The 23,742-nt window shown below is 42.9% G+C and overlaps 1 protein-coding gene across 1 annotated transcript in view; it reads left to right on the top strand.

The window, feature by feature from the left end:
- The window catches only part of Fhod3 (formin homology 2 domain containing 3), a 418,808-nt gene that overhangs the window by 334,674 nt on the left and 60,392 nt on the right, over positions 1-23,742 (top strand). The window contains exons 11-13 of the mRNA XM_035440244.1: positions 5,260-5,394; positions 9,633-9,683; positions 15,418-15,629. Of these exons, the coding sequence (XP_035296135.1) occupies positions 5,260-5,394; positions 9,633-9,683; positions 15,418-15,629 (398 nt within the window). The remainder of the gene's footprint in view (positions 1-5,259; positions 5,395-9,632; positions 9,684-15,417; positions 15,630-23,742) is intronic.

Here is a 23,742-nt window from a genome sequence, read left to right as displayed (position 1 = left end):
TCTGCCTCCCTAGTGCTGGGATTAAAGGTGTGCGCCACTACCATCCTGCCTCTGTTTGCTTTTCATCTGCATTTCTTCTTTGTTATTTCATCTCTTTCCCATTGGTTTTGACAATAACTTTCCACATTCATTGTTGTTCTTTGTGTAGTGTATCTGTTTGAAGATTATCTTTTTGTCATTAATTTTTGCCAAATTGAATTTGATGTGTATTGATATGGTTTTCTTGATATTTCTTGTACTCGGGAGTTAATGAAATTCTTGGACATGGTGGTTTATAGTTCTCATTATTTGGGAAACTTTTCAGTGTCTATTTCTTTAAAAAAATTTTCTTCTCTCCTTTCTTACAATCATTCCAGTTCCATGTTGAGTGACTTTCCTGAGCTTTACAAGTGTTCTGTGATTTCTTCTTTTCCTTTTTTTTAATGCATTGCATTTTAAATACTGATGTCATTGTTTGTTCAAGCCCACTAGTCAGTTTTCTGCAATGTCACTTTATTCTTTCAGCTGAGCTCTCATACCTATTGTGGGTACCTCCTTGGGTCTGTGGGCTTTCATTACAATGGCTATTCACATTATTTTGTATGTGTGTATAATTTCTTTTCATACATTGGCATTTTTAATCAATATACCATAACCCTTACTTTGTTGGGGACCCAATATTCCTTCATTCTTGGAGTTTGTTGTGTAATATACTTTTCTGAGGTCTTGCACTTTTAGCTTTGTTAGCCCCAGCTGTATTTGGGGCAATATTTTTCCATGACTGAATCATGGACACCTCCTAGGACTCAAATCTGTCCTGAATGGCTTTCTTGTCAGGGGACTGTTGGATGTGGTGATGGATGAATTTACCAAGTAGGTAAGATTATGAAGTGAATGTTATTGTTCCTACTTTAGATTTCATTGGAGGCCACAAAAAATCACCAGAATCTTCTGATCAGAAATAAAGAAAATATTCTCTTGACCTGTCCTATTTGGGCCAACATTAGAAAACTTAAGTAACATCTAAAATTAAAAATAGCAGTCATGTGTTACCTCCTAGTTGTCTTCCCTAGTAATGTTAGCCATGCTCATTCTGACAGATAACCTCGTTCCAACTCACTTGGGTGTTGGTGATCGGCTGGTCTCATTGCGTTTACTGGTTATCTAAATCTGGCAATTGTTGGGATCTTGGCTGAGTGGACAGGAGACCCCAGCAGAAAACCAGATTATGCAGCCACCTCACTCAGGGCTGCCTATACTATGGTGCTTGTGGGACCCCAATGCAAACAGAGGCTCACCTCAGGGTAGCAGAGGGGTGAGCCTGTGTGTGGAAACATCCAAGACTTGTCCTCTATGTGATGGTTCTGTGGCTGCATAGGCCAAAACAAGCCATGTGATCAGCCTGGCTTCAAGGGTGGGATCAGTGAGTTTGTGAGCCTGTTAGTGCATAAGTGCAACTGTGTGGTGGGGAACAGAAGACAGCCCTGAATGCCATTTTGTCTTTTTGAGGCAGGGTCTCTCATTGGCTTAGAGCTTGCCGAGTTGACTGGGCTGGCTGGCCAGTGAGTCTCAGCTATGTTATTCTTTCTTCTTCCTGAGGTCTGGAGTTTCAAGAACATGCCACCATGCCTGTCTCTCTTTCTCTCTTTTTTAAATGTGGGTTCTGGGGCTTGAACTGTAGTCCTTGTACTTGCAAGGAAATCACTTTACCAGTTAAGCTGCTCCAAGAGGATACACTGTACCATATGAGGTCTGTCTCTAGAAGATACTGTGTGTCCATTCAAATTCACTGTGCAATAAACAAACAAGACTGAGCTGCTGGCTCTTGAGCTCTGAGCCATCCCTTAGCCCAGCAGTTGCAGACTAGCTGGCAGACTGAGTCTGTCTTGATGAAGCTAGTGTTCTCTCTCCTGTTTGTCTCAGCTTGGTCTTTAGAAAGCCTTCCAACCTCATGTTTAGTCTGTCTGCAGATTCTTAGATCAACACATTGCCAATTCATCATCAAAAGAGAAAGACTGCTGATGACAGACAGCCCTCCACCCCCACTTTAGGTCAAATCATCTACACTGCGTTCATTCAGCCCAGGCCTCTGTCTGTTCTGTTAGAAGTTCAGAGACATCCCAAACCACTCAAAGTCATGACCCAAATGGTTGCCTCCAGTTGTTTGGGCAGAATGCTTTTCTACTGGGAAAGCTTGGACGTCTTAGAAAAAGAAGGGCTGACTATTCCCATGGCATGGAACAAAAGGACCTGCTTGTTTCCCAGTCTAAGAAAATCGTTCTCACTCTCAAGTTTATCATTTGGTTCTTTCTGGACCAATCCTTTATTTCTGACATTAGCATAATGGAAATAATGCTAAATTCCTATGAGAAAAACAATGTCCTTCGAGTTTCTTTCTCTTCTCAAACAAAAACAATTGCCTAAGGTCAAATATCAGAAATAGAATAGAGGGAAACACTCCTTATTGCTAATTTCCATGTGGGGGATTTCTGGGTCCCTGGCAATAGTGCAAAAGTTCCAGGAGAAATGTTTGGGAATCTTCAGTAAGGGATTCACTACCAGGCAAGCAGGAATGTAAGTGATGGTAGCCCAGATGATGAGGGGAGCTTTTATCTCAGCTGAGAGGATTCCTGCAAAGACCAAGGCATGAGTCATCAGATGCTTGTCTGTGTCCCTGGAAGGGATGGTGAGGTCACACAGATTCTACTGCAAAAAGAAGGCATGTTTTGTAGTACTTTATGGCACAGGTGTTGTGTTTGGGTGTGTTTCATTTTTTTTCTTGACTATTTAGGCTTTTCCCCCATGTTTGCTATGAAGAAAGACTCTCTACATTTTATTCAGTGACTGACATTAGTACCGGCACCATTTGTTGCACAGTTTATCAGTGCACCCCACTGATGTGTGTATGAACTAGTATTGTGTGTGTGTGTGTGTGTGTGTGTGTGTGTGTGTGTGTGTGTGTGTGTCCTAGGCAGTGATCTCCTTCCATTGGTCCATTTCAATTACGTGTCAAGATTACCTGGCTGCTGTGGTTATTGAATGGATTTTGGCATTTCATGAGCAATGCTCTGCTTTGTTTTTATTCAAAATAATATTAATAAATCATCATCATCATCATCTCAGATTTTCTGCAAAGATTGTAGCCTCAGTGGTAAAGTTCCCTGAGAAATCTTTTTGAGATGGTGATTTAGATATGTATTGGTTTAAGAGAATTAAATGCTTGGCCTGATTTTATATTTTTGTGTATGAATGTGACATTGAAAATTTGAAATTTAAAAGTGTGTTAAATTTTATAATTAGTGAGGTTTTTAAAATTTCAGGTTTATTTCCTTACTGTTTATTTCCAACTTAACTACATTATGACCAGGAGGGAGATCACTTGACATGTGTTCTGGATACCTATCTGTTCATGTTCTTAGTGGTTCAGTGACAAGTTTTGAATATTTGTGTATGCTAGAAGAATGTGTTTTCTCTGTTGTGGGGCATCAGATTGATGTATTATGTAAATTCATTAATTACATTAATATCCTCGATGTCTATCAATCATCATGCAAGAGATTAAAGGAATCCCTTTACTCTGTGTGTTAGATTTGCCTGCATATAACATTTTAAAAATTGCACAATAACAGCAGCTCAGAAAACATAGAATCTATAGCATAGTATGGTCTTTTTAGGGTGAAAACTAAATAAATTCTTTATATGCCTTTGTGGGCTATTAGGACCTCCCTTATGAGCCTGCAGTACAGAACTTGGTTAGAAGGATAGTGAATAGCCTGCCTCCATTTCCCCACCACTTTTGTAACCTACATCTACTAGTGAGGATGGCTTGGAGAGATGTGACATGGACTCCCATCTTTCTCAGCACTGTGGAGTTCCATGTTCCCACATGTGCAGGCATATTATCTGTGAATTTACACATGCTTCTGCCCACTCTGCATCCTTGGATAAAAAGACAATATATCTCAAAGGTGGTTGTATCTCATATTTGGAAAGTTTTATTGACAAGCAAAAGCAATAATTGTTCACAGTGTATTTTATTCCCCGCAGACCTAGCTGACTCCCTTTTTTAAATTTTTCTTTAGTTTTCCAGTTTCCTTGTCTCCCACCCATTCTCTTCCTTGGCATTTCCTGTGATTCCCATACCAACGTCCCCTCTGAGGCCTACACTCAGCTGAGAGTGGTCTAGTTTTTACATGAACTCTGGCAAATGATAAGAGCTGGCCTTTGGCATGCAGAATATCCTTGGATGCTTCTTAAAAACTGAAGAAAATTTCCTTAATTGGATTGGCTTTTTAGGCCTCTCTCCTGTCTTGTCTGTCTTCTGAACACCTGGTTTTAAGGTGACACCATTATTTTGAGATGTACACAGAGAAGTTAGTATCTGGTAAAATATGTAAACAAAAAACAGTTTTATGGTGAAAGTTGATTGTCGTTTGTCCAAGTTCTAGCATAAAACAATTTTAAATATAAAGGCATTTACAGATTGTATAAATATATGTACATGCATGCAATGCCTCTGCCCGGACTTCTATTTGCAGTGGTTACCCCGACTATGACTGATGACCACTTATAGGCCAAGCACATTGCTTGGTGTTTTCTATACATTGCCATCTCCAGTCCTAGCAGCAAAGGAAGCAGTTTGCTTATCACCATTTACAGACAAGGTTTCTGAACGAATAGGGACTGAGATGCCTACTGATTTTCTAGGCACTACCTGGGTGCTCGTAGACCCTCTATTCAAGCCAAGCTGGGGGTTGATTCCTGCTTCTGTGCTTTTCTTTTTCCGTGTGTGTGTGTGTGTGTGTGTGTGTGTGTGTGTGTGTGTGTGTGTTATATATATGTATGTGTACATGCATGTTTTCCTACATATATCGTATATGTTGGGGGAGTACATATATATATATATATATATATATATATATATATATATATATGCATGCATATTGGCGGAAGCCCTAAGCTGATGTTGAGAATCATCCCCTATGGCTCTTACCTTTACTTATTGAGGCAGAGAATCTCAGTCAAAGTCAAAGCTTTTTGTCCCTAGCCAAGCTTGCTAGCCAGCTTGCTCTGGGAATCCCCTGTCTCTGCCTTTTCAGATTGGAATTTACAGGCAAGCTACCATACTGGTAACTCATCATTTACATGGGTTCTAGGCATTTGAGCGCTGGTCCTCACATTCATGGGATAAGAGATTTAACCACTGAACCATCTCCCCAGGTCCCTGCCCCATGTTTTTATCCACAGGCCAAGCAACTGAAACATAACTTGTGTTTATAGGTCATCGCCAAGTGGTCTTCTCACCTCCTCCTTTAGGCAGCACCAAGAGTCACTGGCAGCAGAGAGAGAACGGAGGCGACAAGAGAGAGAAGAAAGGCTGCAGAGGATAGAGCGGGAAGAAAGAAACAAATTCAAGTAAGGGTTTTCGACTATTCTAACTGTGATTTCAAACTTAAAGCAGCAGACTTACAGGCTTCCACAGCAGGTCAGGAAGCAATGCATTTGCTCCCAATTCTGTGTGTATCTTTGAGGAGGACTCACCTGCAGCAAGCTGCTGGGATATGGGGTGTTCTGGCTTCCTCTAGCCATGTGGCAGGAAGCACAGACAGCCAAATACAATTAGGGCGCTGTGCAGCCTTGGTTCACCATCAGTTAAAATGGCTTTACCCAGGACACAGAGCCTAATTGCCTCAATGTAATTTGCCATTTCTCTCTCTGAAGGTCCTCATGTTTTATTCATATCCTATTAGATATAGAAAGAAAATCTTTTTTTTCCAACTTTCTGGTTTGTTCTTTGCTCCCTATAGTAACCACATATCCACATACATACATACATACATACATACATACATACATACATACATAATAAAATTTATCTTATGTATTATATATTGCTTTTTTCTATGGGGGATTTTTTAATTTAGATTAGAAACAGTCTTATTTTACACATCAATCCCAGTTTCCTCTCCTTCCATCTTCCCATGCTCCCCACCAACTCCCCATCCCATCCCCTTTCTGCTCCCCAGGGAGTGTGAGGCCTTCCATGGGGGATTATCAAAGTCTGTCATACCATTTGTTGCAGGCACTAGGCCCTTCCTATGGGGGGATTTTTGAACCAATTACTCCCAGCCATGTTCTCTGTCCCCCTCCATAGATGTTTCCCTGAACACAGCCCATTGAAGTTTCCATGTCTTAGCTTCTCTGTCCCCACGGAGCCCAGTGTCCCTTTGCTCCCCCTCCTTCTTCCCTGGGCTTCACATACCACACTTTGTAGAATGCACAACACTGAGTCTTTACTTGTAATTTCCTTCCTGCCCTTCTTTCCATCTATGCTTTTCCATTTCCCCCACCACACTTCTGCATCTTACACCTTCTTCTCATTACCCTTCCCATAGCATCAACATTCCCCCCATCTCTGCTTCCCACTTCCTCAGTTTAGTTTCCTTGGCAAATATTCCCACCGATGACACTTATTACATCGTTAGAGGACATAAGGCATGATCCAGTGACTTCTGGCTTTCCCCAGAGGCCAAGAAGAACATGTATCATTATAGAAGTGATCCAAATATGAGCAGAATTGTAAAGCTGCTTAGTGGCCACTTACTGCCTCATGCAGAGACACCCCAAGTCTCTCGGTGGAAAGCTAAGCCTTGGTGAGAGAGGATGAATAGGTGGCGTGAAGTAAGCCAGCATCATTTCCTGTCACCCTTGTGTGATATACTGTGAGCTGTCAGAGTTCTACCAAATGATGCCTGGAAACATCAACCTGCCTGCACCCTTCTGAGGTGGTTCCAGAAGTTCTTTATAAAATCCAATTTTTAAAAAACCCCTGCAATAACTTAAATGCTTCCTGATTTGTGGATCTCTGAGAAATAACATATTTTGCCACCAATTAGCAGCTGGGATTGCCTTCAAATATGTGGAAATTCAGGGATTATGTTATACATCAAAAGTCTTATTGAAAATTACTTAAAATAGGGTACAGGAAATGCTTCCTCGAAAGAAAGCTAGACCAGCAACAGAGAAAGCTAGTTTATTCAGTGTTTGCCATGAAAACATGCAAACCTGACTTTAACCCTTAGAACTTGTGTGATAAATCTATCTGTGGTGGCACATACTTGTCACCCGGTGCCAGGGAGGCAGAGATGAGGAATCCCTGTGAGAATGCTCTGTGGCCAGCCATCCTGGCTTCCTTAGGTAAGCTTTGGGCCTATGAGTCATTCTGTCTCACAAAGGGTGGGCACTGGAGAGGGGAGCACTGAGGTAGGGCTGGAGAGATTGCTCAGTGGGTAAGGGTGGTTGCTACATCACATGAGGACTTGATATTAGATTCCAGCATCCACAGAAAAAGCTAAGTCTGGATGCATGCAGGCCTGTAAACCTTGTGCTGTGGAGGCTTTACAGGGAGCTGGGGAAGACAAGGGCATTAGTGGGGCTTGCTATCCCAGCTTAGCCCAGGTTCAGTGAGAGACCCTGTCTCAAAGGAATAAGGTGGAGAGTGATAAAGCAGGATCCCTGACATCCACCTCTAGCCTCTGAATGCACAGGCAAATACACCCACAAAACCAAACAAGGCACATAGTGACTTCTGAGGAATAACCAAAGGTTTTCCTCTGACCTTCACACACTCACACACACACACACACACACACACACACACACACACACACAGAGAGAGAGAGAGAGAGAGAGAGAGAGAGAGAGAGAGAGAGAGAGAAAGGAGAGGAGAGAGAGAGACAGAGACAAGGAACACAAGAACCAGGAACTTCCTGAGCTACAAGCCATCTCTGATTCTCCTGGCATAAATAGCAAGCCCAGCTCTGAGGACTAGCTGGAGAGGGGAATACCACCCAGACTGCTGGGCAGTGCACAAGGCCTGATCTGACCCAGTAGAAACCACTGAGAACTGAGCTAATACTGGAGCCCATATCATAAGGTGCTTCAGAACTCACCGGGGAACCCAATCTGTTGATTATCTGAAAAGGAAAACAAGAATGAGTATCATTTTTGGAACTTAGATCCTCGGAATCTTGTAGATTTAAGAAATACAGAGGTAATACAAAACAGCCTGTCACAAAGAGCTAGGGAAATTTCAGCACAAAGAAGAAAGATAATGGAATGATGATAACTACAGAAGGGACCCTGATGATGTCATTATCAGGCAGGTTTTAAAGTAGCTATTGTGAGTGTGTTGCAAGAGTAAGGGCGAACACATATCTGCTACAAGCTATTCATGGAAATAATTGATCTATATGACAAACTATATTAGAATTATTCATTCCCAATATATTACAGTGGAATGTTAATATACGATGTTTTACTAGTAAGTTTGAAAAAAGAGTAACAGAATCATACTTGAAACAACTGAGCAACAAGCCTTTGTAAAGATGTGAGCAGAGCCAAATAGAAGCACATGAAACTGAAGCAGAGAAAAAGTAATGACTTGGTTGCATGAGCCAGGCAGTAGAATTGAATGAGAGGAGGCCCAGTGTACCCATTGAAACAAAGAATGAGAGGAAAGAAGTCCTAGAAATCCTTGGAATAACACCCAAATCCCTGTCATTTGTGTCATTGGAGCCCCAGGAGAGCAGGAAGATAGCCCGAGAGCATGTTGTAACATTCAAACTCATGTTGTTCATGTGTTTACATGCACATGGACTGGGGACTGACACCAACGACCCATTTTAAGGTAGCTTATCACCAATCACCATTTGCTTTGGTCTTCATGTGAGAACCAGGCTAAGTGACCCCCTTGTCCATGAAGAATACTAGTCATCAGGACAGACTGACCAACCGTAGGTGACAGTGCGTTATGGTAACCATGGCCCCATATTTGAGAATCTGAATAGAAAGAGGATTAAATAGGGAAGCACAGAAGCCTGAATGCCTCCCCACCCCAGGGGTGGCTCTCTCTGGCTGCCTACCCACCTCTCAGTCTGAGTGAATTGGTCACGTGCCTCATGCCTTTTGCACATCTCAGGGTTATCCTCTGGCTTCATGTGCTTTAGTGATGGAGCTCTAAGTTCCTGGCTTAGAAGATGCTGTGTTTCTAGCTTGAAAGGCAATGAATATGGATGCTTCTGCACAGCAATCTGTATCCTTGCTGCATCCTCGCCAATCTACACTTCCCTTAGTCTTTCTGATGTTATTACATACCATCACCTACATTATGAGGTCCAGTGCAGACATCCATGATGTGCAGACTCTCCAGGAAAACAGACTGCTGAAAGGCAAGTGGCCAGCTAGTCTTAAACTTAGATTCAAGTTGGAACCTCACCAGCAGGACTAGAAAGATGAAACATTAAAATTGAACAATGTTGGACATATTGTGGGTGTAAATAAAAGTGAAAGCATGAAGTCAGACCTTCCAGTGGCCTTGGGTGAAAATGGAGTGAGGAGTGGTGTTTCTGAGTGAGCCTGATGTTTTCCTGCTCTCCTCACTTCCTTGCCCTTTTATTGACAAAAAAAAAAAAAAAAAAAAAAAAAAAATTCGTTGTGTTTAGCATGTTTGAAGTGGCCTCTAAATTTTTAGCATTCAACTATGACAAATTTTCATTTTCTAAAGCTTTTCCTTTTAATAATTGCTTCATAATCTTATGAACATCTAAGTCTATTATTCTCCTCTTTTCATTTGCTCTGAACACTTCCTCTAGCCGAGAATATCTAGACAAAAGAGAGGAACAAAGACAAGCAAGAGAAGAAAGGTGCGTATCTGTTTTCTTTGCTTTGTAATGAGGTATCATGTGACTTTGCATGCAGAGCCCCCTGAGAAGCATTAACCTCACCCAAGGCACCTCAGCATTGCATGGATGATATTTGCAAACATCTGTACTCCTTGCTTTATATTCCAAGAAACTCTGGGTTTATAATAGGTATGGCAACTGACAGAAATCAGAGATCCAAAGAGGCCATCATGGAAAATCTATGCTCCAAAACCCTTTTCAAATTGAGCATATTATCATTCCATCTTGACATATGTTAGCTATAGTCACATGTCACAGTGATGGAGTTGTGTTCTGAAAACTTCATTTCTGGATGACTTTTGTCATTGAATATCTTAGTGAGCACTAACAAACCAAGATGGTAGTGACACTAGGCACTAACTGCTCAGGGACTGTCATTCCATAAGTAATTCATAGCTGACCAAACATGATGCCTCCATTAACCATACTTGAAACATCTGTACCAGCACTCTGGAGTGTAGATCAGGTGTCTTTACTGTGTAAAGACTTCACATGGTCCATGTTCATTCTGTCAATCGATAATTGAGCACATGTGACATGCCAGATATTGTCCCCAAGTGCAGAAGACCCTTGAGTTTTTATCACTGATCACTTCCCTTCCTCCTGAAGTGCTTTCATGTTCTCCATAATAGGAACCATTCCCAAATAGCCACTGCAGTGTTTGGTACTCATAGTGGGCACTTAGGAATAAATAAATGATACCATGCAAGAGGGCTCAGTGAGTAAGGGTACTTGTGCCAAGTCTAATGAACTGAGTTTGATCCCTGGGACACACATGATGGAGAGAACCAACTGCATTCTGCAAGTTTTCCTCTGGCCCCCACATGCATGTCATACACCACACACACACACACACACACACACACACACACAGAGAGAGAGAGAGAGAGAGAGAGAGAGAGAGAGAGACAGACAGACAGACAGACAGAGACAGACAGAGACAGACAGAGACAGAGGGAGAATGTAGTTTTAAAAATAAACACATGACTTAACTAATAGCTTAATTTAAAACTCTTCAAGCTGCAAACTTAGTCCATTTTATTTTTTATGTGCATGGGTGTTTTGCTTGCATGAATATCTGTGCCCCATGTGCATGCCTGGTGCCCTTGGAAGCCAAAAAAGGTTGTCAGATCCCCTGAGATTGGAGTTACAGACGATTGAGAGCTGTCATGTAGGACCTGAGAATAGAACCTTGGTCTTTTGAAAGAGCAGCCAAGGCTCTTAACTGCTGAATCATCTCCCCAGCCTTAGTTCATTAATTTAACTCCATTACAAACTGTCAAGTTCCCATATTAAGTTTGTGATAGCTTAAGATAAACAGAGGACACTGGTTATGGAAATGTACAGGCCAAAGTTTTTACCCCTTCCCTGATACAACCTGCAGTTACTAACTCTGTCACCAGATGGCGATATAGTATGGGGAGAGGGATAGGTTTAGTTTATGCCTTTTGTACTGGAGCCTAGTGGGAGGCTAACCATTTCTGGCCTGTGCCAATGTGCTGTGGAATTGTGCTAATGTTTTAGACACCATCAGCTAAATAGATCAAGACAGTCTGAGTCAGGCAACAGGGGAGACTGTCTGTGCTCAATTAAAAAATTAGATGCTTAAGTCAGCCTCATGAATAAAACATTGGTTTATTTCCTACATTCTATTAGATTACTGTCATCCTAATAACCAGTGGTGGCCAGTAAATCCAGAGTGAAAGGTGCTGGTGACAAAGTGAGAAAGTCTTCTTTCTCTGCTAAGAGAGCTTCAGATAATGGGGAGGCAGGCATACATTCTTACTAAAATGCTGTTGATCCCCCCACCCCCTGCCTGGGTTAAGGAAGTTTGAATTTTATGCATTTAGTTTTCTCTCTAGATTCTGTACTTTTGAGCTTCTGACAGACTGTCAGGCTATGTCCACACAGGCAAGACAGTCTTGTTGGCTCCTGCTGGGAGTGTCAGGCTCTCTGGCTATGCACCATTCAAACTTTTGCTTATTCCTGGAATTTTCAAATAGGAGTTTGTTTCCCTTCTCCCACTCCTGCTCTACCCTTGATACCCTCTCCTCTTCTCCCAGAATTCCCCTCTACACAGCAGGTGGTCATCTCAGCAGGTGCAAGAGCAGGCTCTCTATGCCCTATGGTAGCCTTCCCCCACATCCTACCTCTCAGCTTACACAGGCTTCAGCAGACAAAGCCAGGCATATCCTCACAGTCTGAGCCAGCCCTTTTTCTGGTTTTGGTTTGACTAGTCTGAGGAAACAAGGGTTCACCAGAAAAGAGTAGAAGGGAAGATTGGGGATGTGTTAGAAAATTGGAAATAGGATGCTCTTGATGATGGTGGTCCAGGAACCATAAGACAGGATGCTGAGCACTGCTGGAAGGCCCAAGAGATAGGAGAGGGCCGGAACTCAGTGGGAGCAAGACCTGGGTAGGAGGACAGGGGGAAAAGTCATTGGCGAGTAGGACTGGCTCATATAGGACATGTGGGGGCTCAGTAAACAGAGACTGTGCTGAAGTTCTAGTCCTGCCCTGGATACCTTCTGGGTGTCAGAGTTCATCCCAAATGTTTATTAGCCTCTCTCTCTCCCACCGCACTGTTAGCTGCATGAGGGTGGGGTATTTTTCTTGTTTATTATTAGTTCCTTAGTGCCTGTTACAGTCCTTAGCACATAACAGGCACATTGACAAATGTTCAATAAACAAATGAAACAATGAATGACTAAACAAAGGAGAGAGCACAGGGAAGATTGATGGAGGAGCAGAGTGGGCCTGGGCTCTACAAACATAGGTTAGTGCTTTGGGTGTCAACCTCGTCATAGTCTTATGGTTGGTGTCACTTCATAATGCATCCGGGACATGTGACAGTGATCTCATGAGCTGGTGACTCCCAAGACTCGATGTGTTTGGGCCCCTGAGTACATGGCTTTAAGAGTCACTGTGTATGAAAAGGTCATGCCATGTATCTACCTTCCTGCCCAGGAGGGTGATCAAGCTGTGACATTTCTCACTACTACGGTGACTTTCATGTGTACCAGCCTACCACCCTCATCTCTCTAATCTCTCACTGCAGACAAACACTGCTGCTTTTCTTCAAGAAAAAATTTTCCTGATCACCATGGCCTAGAGTCAATAGGGGCAGCCCTGTTAAACATGTGTGAGCTGGGGCTGGAAAGATGGCTCGGTAGTTTACAGCACTTGCCGCTTTCACAGAGGCCCCAGGTGTGGTTCCCAGCACCCACATGATGGCTCAGAACCATCTGTAACTCCAATTCCAGGGGATCTGACTTACCTCTTCTGATCTGCCCCAAATACCAGGAACACATGTGGTGCATGAATATGCATACAGGCAAGCACCCATACACATAAAATAAATAAACCTAAAAAAGTTATTTTAAAGAGTGTGTATGTGTACAAAGTACACCTGTCATATATATACTTGACCATTTAGCCATTTAAACATATGGTTAGACCCAGGAATAGTCTTTGTGAATAGCTAACAATCTCTTGGAAGAGCAGCCCTTTGGATTCCTGCCAAAAACTTATCTAAACCCACTGGCTGGCAGCCCCTGCCTGCCAACCTAGCTGCCCACAGAGGATGGTGTGGAAGGCCAAGATGAGGGCTGGACCAGATGAAATGAAAGGTCAAAATGGTTTGGTAGGATCAGGTGTGGGACAAGAAGTGGCTATCCTAGGGAGCCAGTGGGTTTGTTGTTTCGCTTTGTTTGTTAAGGTAATTTGGAAAGCTTTCACTTGAGAATGTGCTTCCTGCTTTTCTGCTCCGGAATTCAAATCTCCTACACTATCACAATACCACCATTAGCAGGACAGTAAGACTGTAGCCTTTCTGAGGACAGCTCTGTCCCACCCCACCCCACCCCCCAGTACTCTCAACACCAAGCTTTGGTGTACAACCCATTCCTGGTCTTCCCAGGCTCTCTGGTCAGTGAGAGGGGATGCATGCAACTCTAGGCCTCCTGACTGCAGCTCAGCCTCTGCAAGTGGGGGATTCTCAGCTTTCCGCATGCACACTTTGCCTACTTCCCATCGGCAGACTCAGGCAAGGTGCCGACGGAAAGAACCAAAGAGGGTGCCCTCCCTGATCTCCCAAAGTGTATTATCTACTTGTTGCAAACAGGCGTACACATGTGAAGAGCCTACTAAATATGCCAGGCAGTAAATGTAAAATGCCATCAGAACTGAATGGGCTACATATCCGACATGAGTTCAGAGGCAAAGCTGAGATCGCTTGCAGCTGTGCTGGTCCAAGCAGGCTCCACAGAGGAAGAGATGCATGCTGGCATAGCCTGCAGGGCAGCCTGCCTTGGTGGGGGGTGGGGAGTGGGGCGAAGGTGACAGAGGAGGCCACACACTCCTAAAGATTGAGACTTAGAAGTGCATGTTTCTGTGTGTGCACATGTGCACTTGTGGGCAGGTCAGAGGTCAATCTTAAATGTTGTTCCTTGGGTGCTGTCTCCCTTGTTTTTTGAGAAAGTGACTCTGACTGGCCTGAGCTGCCCCAGTATGCTGTGCTGGCTCATTAGTAAGCCTTGGAGATCCGCTTGTTTCTCATTTCCCAGCACTGAGATTACAAGAACATGACACCATATCCAGCTCTTAGATGAGAACCCCAGAGATCCAGCTCTTCATATTCGAAAGGCACACATTTAACCAACTGAGCTTCCTTCCCAACTACAGTCACATGCTTCTTAAATATCAAATGACTTTAAAGACTTTCACTATGACCTCTGCAGTTGTCACCCTGGCGAATAGGGAGTGTCATGTCCTGGGACTGGGTGGGGTCCCTGGTGGCTGACGGAGGTGTTGTGAGGGAGCATTAAGGCATAGGCATAGAGTGATGGGTACATTGGGGTAGATGGAAACCTGCCCCAGCTTAACTTGTGCATTATTTCTATGTAGACATCTGGAAGAAGCACACATTTCGAAGTTATTTTGGTCTGATCTATAAAGTGCACTATGAGGAAGATGATTGGTAGCTGTTCTTAATAAACAGTTAGTGGGTTCTGCCTGCCTGCAATGCAAAACAGATGTATCTTTGTTCTTTTAAACTGACTTTGATGAATAAACTGTATGTGACGTCAGGTCCAAGCTATTGGATGTCTGAGCCTTGCTCAGAAATATTTTAGAATATAAAAAAGTTTCCATGGGGCTATGCTAAGAGAACAAAGTGAATTCCAGTTGCATTGCTGTTAGCATTGAAGCAGGTTCAGGAATTCCGAAAGGCTTCTGTCCAAGCAGCCCCCTTTTGGTATTTGGGGGCACTGTTTCTCTCTTCCACACCAAGAAACCCTCCCACTTCACAGCTGTGAACTCCACGGGGGTTCAGTTCTCAGCTGTCACTGCCAGAGCCTTTTTCGGGTCATTATTTGCTAGTTTATTATTGTTATTATTATTTGTATAAATGTGCTCTCAAAGGAGAATGAAGATTCCACAGCAGTGAACCGGGATCCGTTTTTGTGTGATGTTGCCATTTGTCCTCACTTACTCGCTTATGAATGATGCAGGGTTTTTAGTCGCTAGCATCTTGGCTTTGCTGTGTGCTTTTGGCAGACTGACCCTCCAGTCAGCCCTGCACTCTGCTCCATGCATCAGGAAACTAGCTCACTCTGCAGGTGTTTCATCCATAAACAAGCGTCAGCCACCGGCTCCTCTTTCTTTTTACGGAAACTCTTTGGAATTTAACTTTCAGATACAAATACTTGGAGCAGTTGGCAGCCGAGACGCACGAGAAAGAGCAGAGAAGCCGGAGCGTGAGTCGGGGCAGAGCTGACCTCTCCTTGGACCTGAGTTTGCCAGCAGTCCCTGCCTCATCTTCCCCGTCAAGCCAGAGTCCTTCATCTGCCGACTCGCAAGAGGCTCTTACAGTGCCCTCCTCCCCACCCACTCTTCAGTACCCCCAAGGTGAGTGCTGGGAGAGGGAAACATACGTGACCATCACCATCAACGGGCTTCCTCAGGAGTCCAGCATACAAGCTAACATGAAGACAGCAGGACAGGTGAGTTTCAGGGTGACTGCAGCCTGTGCTGTCACTGACATACGAGAGGTCTCCAGAGCCACTTAGATGAAAGCAAAACTCATTTATAAAAGTCATCCACCTGTGGTCATTAAAACATGAGAATATACAAAATTAGACTGATATTGATAATCCTAAATACCAAGTATTTAGTTTTTCATGATTTGGATATATGTAGCTTTGCCCTTCAAGGTGACCACTTTTTAAACCTTGTTACCCTAAGAACCATCTCATTTTAAGTTGATGGGAATAAAAAAAAAATTAGGACACAGTGATAATAGATGATAAATACTAAAAAGAAAAATAATGAAATTTGCTAACACATATCGTGTGTGTGTGTGTGTGTGTGTGTGTGTGTGTGTGTGTGTGTGTGTGTGTGTGTGTGTGTGTATGCACGCATAGATGCCTGTGTTTCTACAAGCTTATGTGTAGACAAGCAGGTTCTCCCTGGAGAAATTTTGTTAGCAATGTCATTCACTGCAGCCTTGAACCACAGCTGCCTTCCTGATTGCTCTGTGCATTGTATTGGGGGCCTTTCTCTTTCATGTTAATACAAAGCACAACTGTCGGCACAGGCGCTTGCACAATATATTCATAGCACCGCCAGCTCTGTTGGGTTTCACCGAATGCTATGGCTTACAGCCTGATGCAGACATAGCCAGCTGAAGGCAGCTGAGACACTGAGCTTTCAACTCTGGGAGGTTTGGCTAATTGTCACCTACAGCTTTCTCCAGGCAAGGCAGGGCTCCATGTCCTCAGCAGTACTGGGTGCAATAGAAAGACGGTCTATCCAACTTTGTGCTGGCTCTCCTAGCCTCAGGGTCTACTGGACAGGAGCAAGCTATCTCCCTCCAAAGTTTGCAGTATGTCTAGTTACTCCTGGGTCCTGACCCAATGGAGGATTGTCCCAGGCAGATGGCTCAGTCATGGATGAGTAATTTCAGTCTGAAAATAATGAGTCTGAGAAAGCAGGCCATTCTGTGGCAACTAGGAGCTTCCCAAACACTGCCTTAAGGTCATGGTTTTATCTATTTGGCATTTCCACGGGCAGTATAAAAATTTGCCTCTGGCAAAGTTGTGGTTCAGTGCTTAATCTGGGGACTTTAAACTCTAACTTGTAACTCCAGCTGTTTAGGAAAGGATGATCTAAACTGTGAAATATAGAACAGTCCAAAACAGATGGGACTGGTGGTACCTGTAAATATTGTTTGTCCTCAGATTTTTAAACCACTCAATGTTTGCTGCAGGAGATAGTTCCTCAAGGATTATGTCTAACTAGAGTTGAGCCTGAGGCCATCCTATCTAAGAAAAAACTATATTTTAAAATCCCAGAACACAGAAAATAATACACACACACACACACACACACACACACACACACACACACGCTATATATATGTACATATCGCTATATTAGCCCTATATGTTAATCAGTATGAACTTTTTTCAATAAGCTTTCAGAACAATAAATGGCAAATGCTATTTTTCTCTTCAGTGGGAGGATTAGTAGAGATGAAGAAGATATTTGACTAAAATCACACTGGTGAAGTTTGGGTGTGAAACACGATACAAGGCTTTAATTTATACACCTGTACATCAATGAAACACCACCATGTGGAATTGTTTGAATTCCCTTGGTGGCAGGGGTGGGGGGAACCAGTGGGTCTTTCAAGATATATATAGGTGACTGTGTGTCCTACATTGATTAATTGTAATATGAATGAGTTGGGACCACAACATTCTGACTTCCTTGTCTTCATGTGTAATTGATTTTTTTTTTTTTTGTATTGGAAATGAGGGTAGGGGGAGATGACTATGTCAGTAAAGTGTTTGCTGTCCAAATGCAATGGCTCTGAGTTTGGATCCCCAGCACCCATTAAAAATTCAGATAAATCAGATGTAATGGTTGCATCCATACTTCCACCATGGAGGGAGGGGCAGATGAGTCCTTGGAACCTGCTAGTCTGGCAGCCCAGCCAAACAGTGAGCTCCATGTTCAGTGGGAGGAGGGGGAATCCGGTTTTGAAAGTTAAGATGGAAAAGTGATCAACGAAGACACCCCCACATATTTATACACAAACTTGCACACATGATTATATATAAATCAAGAATGGTAATGATCCAGAAAGAATTCTGTAAGAGAAAGATCTTTACAAGAACTGCTGAGAGTTCTTACTGATTTGGAGACTCTTCCTTTTGACAGAACTACAAAGCTGAAGTGACAAAAGTTTGTCCCTCCTGCTTTATTATTGTTGTTGGAAACACCCTGCAGCCTCCAGTGACTAGTCACTTTTTTCCTATCAGATCTCATTTTCAGTTTTCCCAAGTAACTTTTTGTCTCTCCCTAATATTTGCAATAGTCCAACATCCGGAGGAAGAATAACATGTATAACCACACATCCAGATGTTTGTCCTGCACTAAACACCTGGTACTGTTGTGTTCTCCATGTGCCAAGGGTTGACGTGCTTCTTCATCCTTGGTCATTTCTGGAGCATATGACCACAGTGTACTTCATGGTTCTGTCATGTCCCCCCTTCCTCCCCAGGGCTCCTGTTGAATATCTAGTCATGTGTTTGGGTAGCAGGGAAGATGGCATGGTCTGTAGTGTCCTGAGGATAAAATGCAAAGAAAGATTCATGTTGGCTGTTAACTGGCAGGGCCGGAAGAGGAGCCCATGGACAGAGCTGCATCCCAGGGTATGAGAAGTCACAGTGGCACAAGCTGTGTGTTGTGGTTCTAGTTTTTGCCATTGCCATCCCTTTGCCTATCCTCTCCCTAGTATTTGCACAAAGCCAGCATTTCAGAGTCATATTGATAAGAAAGGGAAAATCTAAGTATTTATTGATAACCTTGTATGCTTCAAGATGATAGGTCACTTTGTAGCTGTTCTTTGGCTGTTTGGTTTTAGCTCTTTGAAATGGGGTCCCATGCATTGTAGGTAGGTCTCCAGCCTCCCTACATAGCAAAGCATGGCCTAGAATTCCTGATCTGCCTGAGTCTACCTCAAGAGTCTGTGACATTAATGGCCACATCCAGCTTATAATTATTTACTCAGATTCTGAAGAACTTCTGAAGTATAAGAGCCAGGCACTGTGGCACAGACCTGTAATCCCAAGTGCAGGGGAGGTGGAGGCAGCAGTATCAAGAGTTCAAAGCTAGCTTTGGCAACATGCTATGATCTAGGGATACATAAGACTCTGTCTCAAAAAATTCAAAGCAAAAGAGAGGCATAAAAACACTGGAGTTCCTTTTAATTCTCCTTATAAAATACACACTTGAGAAGGGGAGACTGAATGGTTAAATACTGATAGCATTATGTACTATCTAGCAAGCTCTTTAAATCAGTCTCAGCTAAGTATGCTGTAACTTTTGTGTAAATGATGCCACTGGCCCCTACCATCAAGACAGTGTGTGCTGAAGTATTTTTCCATCTGGCCCTTTTGCAGCTTACAGCAGATGTGTGTCCCCAAACTGCCTAGTCTTAGTTGTCATGGTCTGGGTATTTCCCTCTTATGTCAAACTAGCAGACCCAAGTGAGGCACTGACATCTATATGTGCTCTTCCTAGCACAGTGCTGTACTAATGCAATCAGCCACTGCTTTTGGTAAACATAGTAAAGCATCTCTCCAGCCATTGGTCTGATAGGCTGGTGTTTCATTGAGACCTGAGTACTTGCAACAGAGTATATGATAAGTTTATTTCCTATTATCATTCTGAAACCCACAGATGACTCCAGAATCAAGGCTATTCTTGCTGATCAAGTTGAAGGGTTCCTGTTTGGATGACATTCTTTGATATGATTTGTTTTTAAGTTTTACAGAGAATTAAAAGGAATAATATGTATGTTCATGAGTAAGAAGTTTAGTCAAGTGTAGTGCTTAAACTCAATTGTCAACTTGATGGGCTAAGCCTTTTGGCATATCTGTGAGGGATCATCTGGATTAGACTAACTTTAGTTACTGTGGGAAGACCCACCCACAGTGGGTGGTACTATTCCACAGACTGTGGTCCAGAATTCAATAAAAGAGAAACAGAAACCTGGGCCCACCTGCTCATTTCTCTCTGTGGTTCTGACAGTGGATTAAATGTGTGGCTGGCTGCCTTAGGCCCTGCCCCATTATGTCCCTAACACGATGGACTATACTCTGGAACCATCCTCCAAAATAACCCAAGTTCGTTAAGTTGCCCGTGTCAGATATTTTGTCACAGCACTGAGATAAGTGACTAGCATCCCAAATGAGTCATAGCCAGGGAATTCATTGCATGGGAACAGAGTAAAGTCAAAGCACTGGCCGGAAAGCCAGCGATTGTGTTGGTGGTCCCAGCGATATGTCCCGGCTAGATAGATAAATCCCCTAGATGTGTCTCTGGGGAGTGGGAACTGTGCTCCCACCATGCTCCTTCTCTCTCTCTCTCTCTCTCTCTCTCTCTCACACACACACACACACACACACATATGCAGGGCCCTCCTGAGGCCAGATAGAGAGAAGTTACTTTTCCCAATGGAAGGAAGCTACCGTTGAGAGTTTATATGGGCTTTTATGCACAAGCCTTGAGGAACATACAATTGGCAGGTTATCTGTGTCATTTCCCACATATGCATGCTGAGAAAAGAATTTAGAGGTATGTCTGACAATGTGGGTGTACTTCCTAAAATTTAAGAAAATATATTCATCTTAAGGTATTTCCAAAAAACGCTTTGACTCTGGGGATGAGAGAGATGGCTAATCCAATCAAATATTCACCTGGAAGCATTTGTAGAGATGATTGACAATGATTTACTGATACTTCCCTTCTCAAATCCAGGAACTTAAAGTAAGACAATTCCTCCAGCATATACTTCCTGGCCCCTAGAAATAAAGTATAAGCATACGGTTCTGTCATGAAATGTTCAGTCCATTTAAATGAATGATCATGTCTCACAAAGGCATCCATCCATCGTCTTGACTGTATTCCTCATTAGTATTATCAACTGAGTGTCACAGTCACCTTTGTTGTGTGCTGTTTGGGTCTCCTTCAGGTTACAGATGCTGTCTTAGTTTACTTAATCCATGTGGCATGAGGTAGAAACATCTGGCATCCTGTTCCCACCTGGCCTAGCAGCTGTGGAACACTGTCAGTCATCAGCCTCATACTTGCTGGTTTGTGAGCATGAAACTTTTGGACACCTTCAGTCCCGTGTTTTATTAATTGTCTAGAAACTTGATTCCTGTGGCTGTGGGACTCAAAGCTGTACTTCCTCCTCATTCTTCACCTGTCTGAAGCTAATTGTTGCCATTCAGTTCCTTTGACCAAATCCTTCAGGAGCTCCATCCAAGGCCAGGGTGCTGTTGTACACCCTCACTGAAAGTAATTGTACCCACTGGAAAAGACAAAATTATTCCAAGTTGGAGATAGCGACAGTTGCCTGAAATGTTTTTTCTTGTGCTGTATTTTTCTTTTTATAAAGTTATTTTTATTTTGTATGTGTGAGTGTTTTGCATGAATGTGTGCATATACACCATGTGCATGCAGTGGCCAGAAGAGGGTAGTGGATTATCTGGACTAGAGCTACACACGGTTGTGAAACACCATGTGGGTACTGGAAATTGAACCTGGGACCTCTGCAAGAGCAGCCAGTGCTTTTAACTGCTGAGCTGTCTCTCCAACCCCCTTTTGTGCCATATTTTGGCCTACTGAAGTCTTGAGTCTTTTGAATTGGATAAAATATAAACCTTAGGTAAAGAGAAAGTACAAACAACTTTGGGGAAGCTGGGGAAGCTGGCACTTTCTAATCAACTATTGTCAAGAATTTTGAAAGCCTTGGGACTTTCTGTGATGTGTAAGCTGATAAGCTGGGCTGTGACAACTTCAGAGATACAGGCAGAAAGCACAGAACTCCGGAGTCAGAGATAAGAACTGTATTCCTCTAACAACAGAGGTAACTAGAGAACCTCCACTTGTGCCATTTTTTTTCCCAGTCTTGGTTCTCATGGTGATGTGAACATGGGCTAGTGTTGCCTAGACATGTACTGTGAGAAACCTGAAAAGAGCAGCTCTCAGCTTAGCAGTAATGATGCTTTTGCCTCATCCCAGAGAGACATGGGTGGTGGACAGTGAAATAAATAGTCTCATTCATTCTCATGTTTATATTCTTTTTCTCTCTCCCATTTCTGTGTTCCAAGGATATTTTTTCTCTATTCACATCCTTAGAAAGCCATCCCAGAAGAAGGGCTGTCAGTGCCTCTGCTTCCCAGGACATAGAAGCATGGGAAGTCCATAGGCGGTTGTTACCCAACATTGAAGGACACTGGTTTTTAACCAAACTTTACCATCAGCTTTATATTCTAATGTCTGCCTAGGGCAAGCAAAAAATTAACATTTTGAATAGCAATTAATTTGCTTGTTCTTACTTAATAAAGAGGGTGTAAGGAATGTAAGGCCCTGCTTACACTGGGAGGCTAGGGGAGACATGGGTGTTTTTCATTCAAGGCAGGAACCTTATCTGATATTTTCTGGTATAGTCGGGAAGTTCTAGGGGCTGGAACAATGAGGATCTTCAGTCTTTCATCCAATGACTGAGACCTTGAAAGCAACGATAAATGACAGTCTGAGTTCTACCTGGTATCCATCTCTGGCTCAGGGCCTTAGTAACAACTTCTTCTTTTCCTTGGGCGCCTCTCCCTGCCCATATACACTACACTACTATATACACAGTGATATAAAGGTTACAGTGTAGTTGAGATGAACACGGTAGTTTTGCAGGCCCTAAAAATCCTGATTCTTAGATCACTCCAGACTCAGGGTGCAGTGCATTTTGTGTGCTTGAGACAAACAGGCTTCTTTTAAGACTTCCCAGGTTGGAGCTTCTAGGAAAAGGCTGCTTCAGCCTGATAGATCAACTGACTAGAAGGTTCTAGTATCTTTTTGATGGCAATCTCTTTGAACCCCTTCCCATCCTTTAGATAATACACACAAGAAATGTGCCCTTAGCCCTCTGGGTCCTCTCCTTGCCTCACCATTTCCCCACCATCTTGTCTCATGTTTCTTGTAGCTATACTGCTCTTTCAATGCCCTTGGTCCTTCTCTTTGGGGCTTGACTAGGGCCAGAGAGGCTACTGGAAACCTCTGTCATTTTGGAGTGTCTTCACTCACAAAGAAAGGCTTGTCCAAGCATGAGTTAGGATTAGAGTCTATCCCATTCAATATGTTGGAATCAGAACAGTACCTGTGTGTCTGACCTTAGGAAAGACATTTACACAGCTCAGAAGAGGTCTTCATAACCTAGTGCTTATGGTCCCATCACCTGACTTCAAAATCACAAATATGTCAGTAAATAATGTAAGAACCTGGGACAGCATCCCACTTTCTGTTTATAGCATGGAATAGCATATCTACTGTATTCCATCAGATGCACAATAATTGAACCTGCAACTGGCTGCTGCTGTTTTATTTTGTGAAGCCACAGTGTCATCTGAGAAGGAAGAGGGGAATAGAAATTGTGTGTGCATGTGTATATATATATATATATATATATATATATATATATATATATTTATATATATAAGGTATATTAGGCTACATAGTGTATAAAACATATATTGTGTGTATGTTTGTGTGCATATAGGAGCACATATGCATGCATGTGGAGGTCAGATGTCAACATCAGCTGTCATTCCACTTATTTGTTAAGATAAGGGTTCCTTGGCCTAATATTTAAAGATTAGATGGGACTGGAAGGCCAGAGAGCCTCAGAGATCTGCCTGTTTCTGTCTTCCTAGCACTAGGATTACAAGGGTGTAATACCGCCAAGCCAAGCTTTTATTGTATTCTGGGTATTGAATTCAGGTCCTCATGATTAACTGCATGAAAGATACTTTATGGACTAAGCTATTTCTCTAGCTGCAAGCATTTGTGTGTGTGTGTGTGTGTGTGTGTGTGTGTGTGTGTGTGTGTGTGTGCTGTTAAGGGTTTCTAGTAAGGAGAAACCAGAGGGCTGCAAATCCTATAACATAAAGGA

The sequence above is a fragment of the Cricetulus griseus genome, chromosome 2, assembly GCF_003668045.3.
Source record: "Cricetulus griseus strain 17A/GY chromosome 2, alternate assembly CriGri-PICRH-1.0, whole genome shotgun sequence".
Lineage (NCBI taxonomy): Eukaryota > Metazoa > Chordata > Mammalia > Rodentia > Cricetidae > Cricetulus > Cricetulus griseus.
The sequence above is the reverse complement of the archived record's forward strand: the minus strand, read 5'-3'. Positions and strand labels throughout refer to the sequence as shown.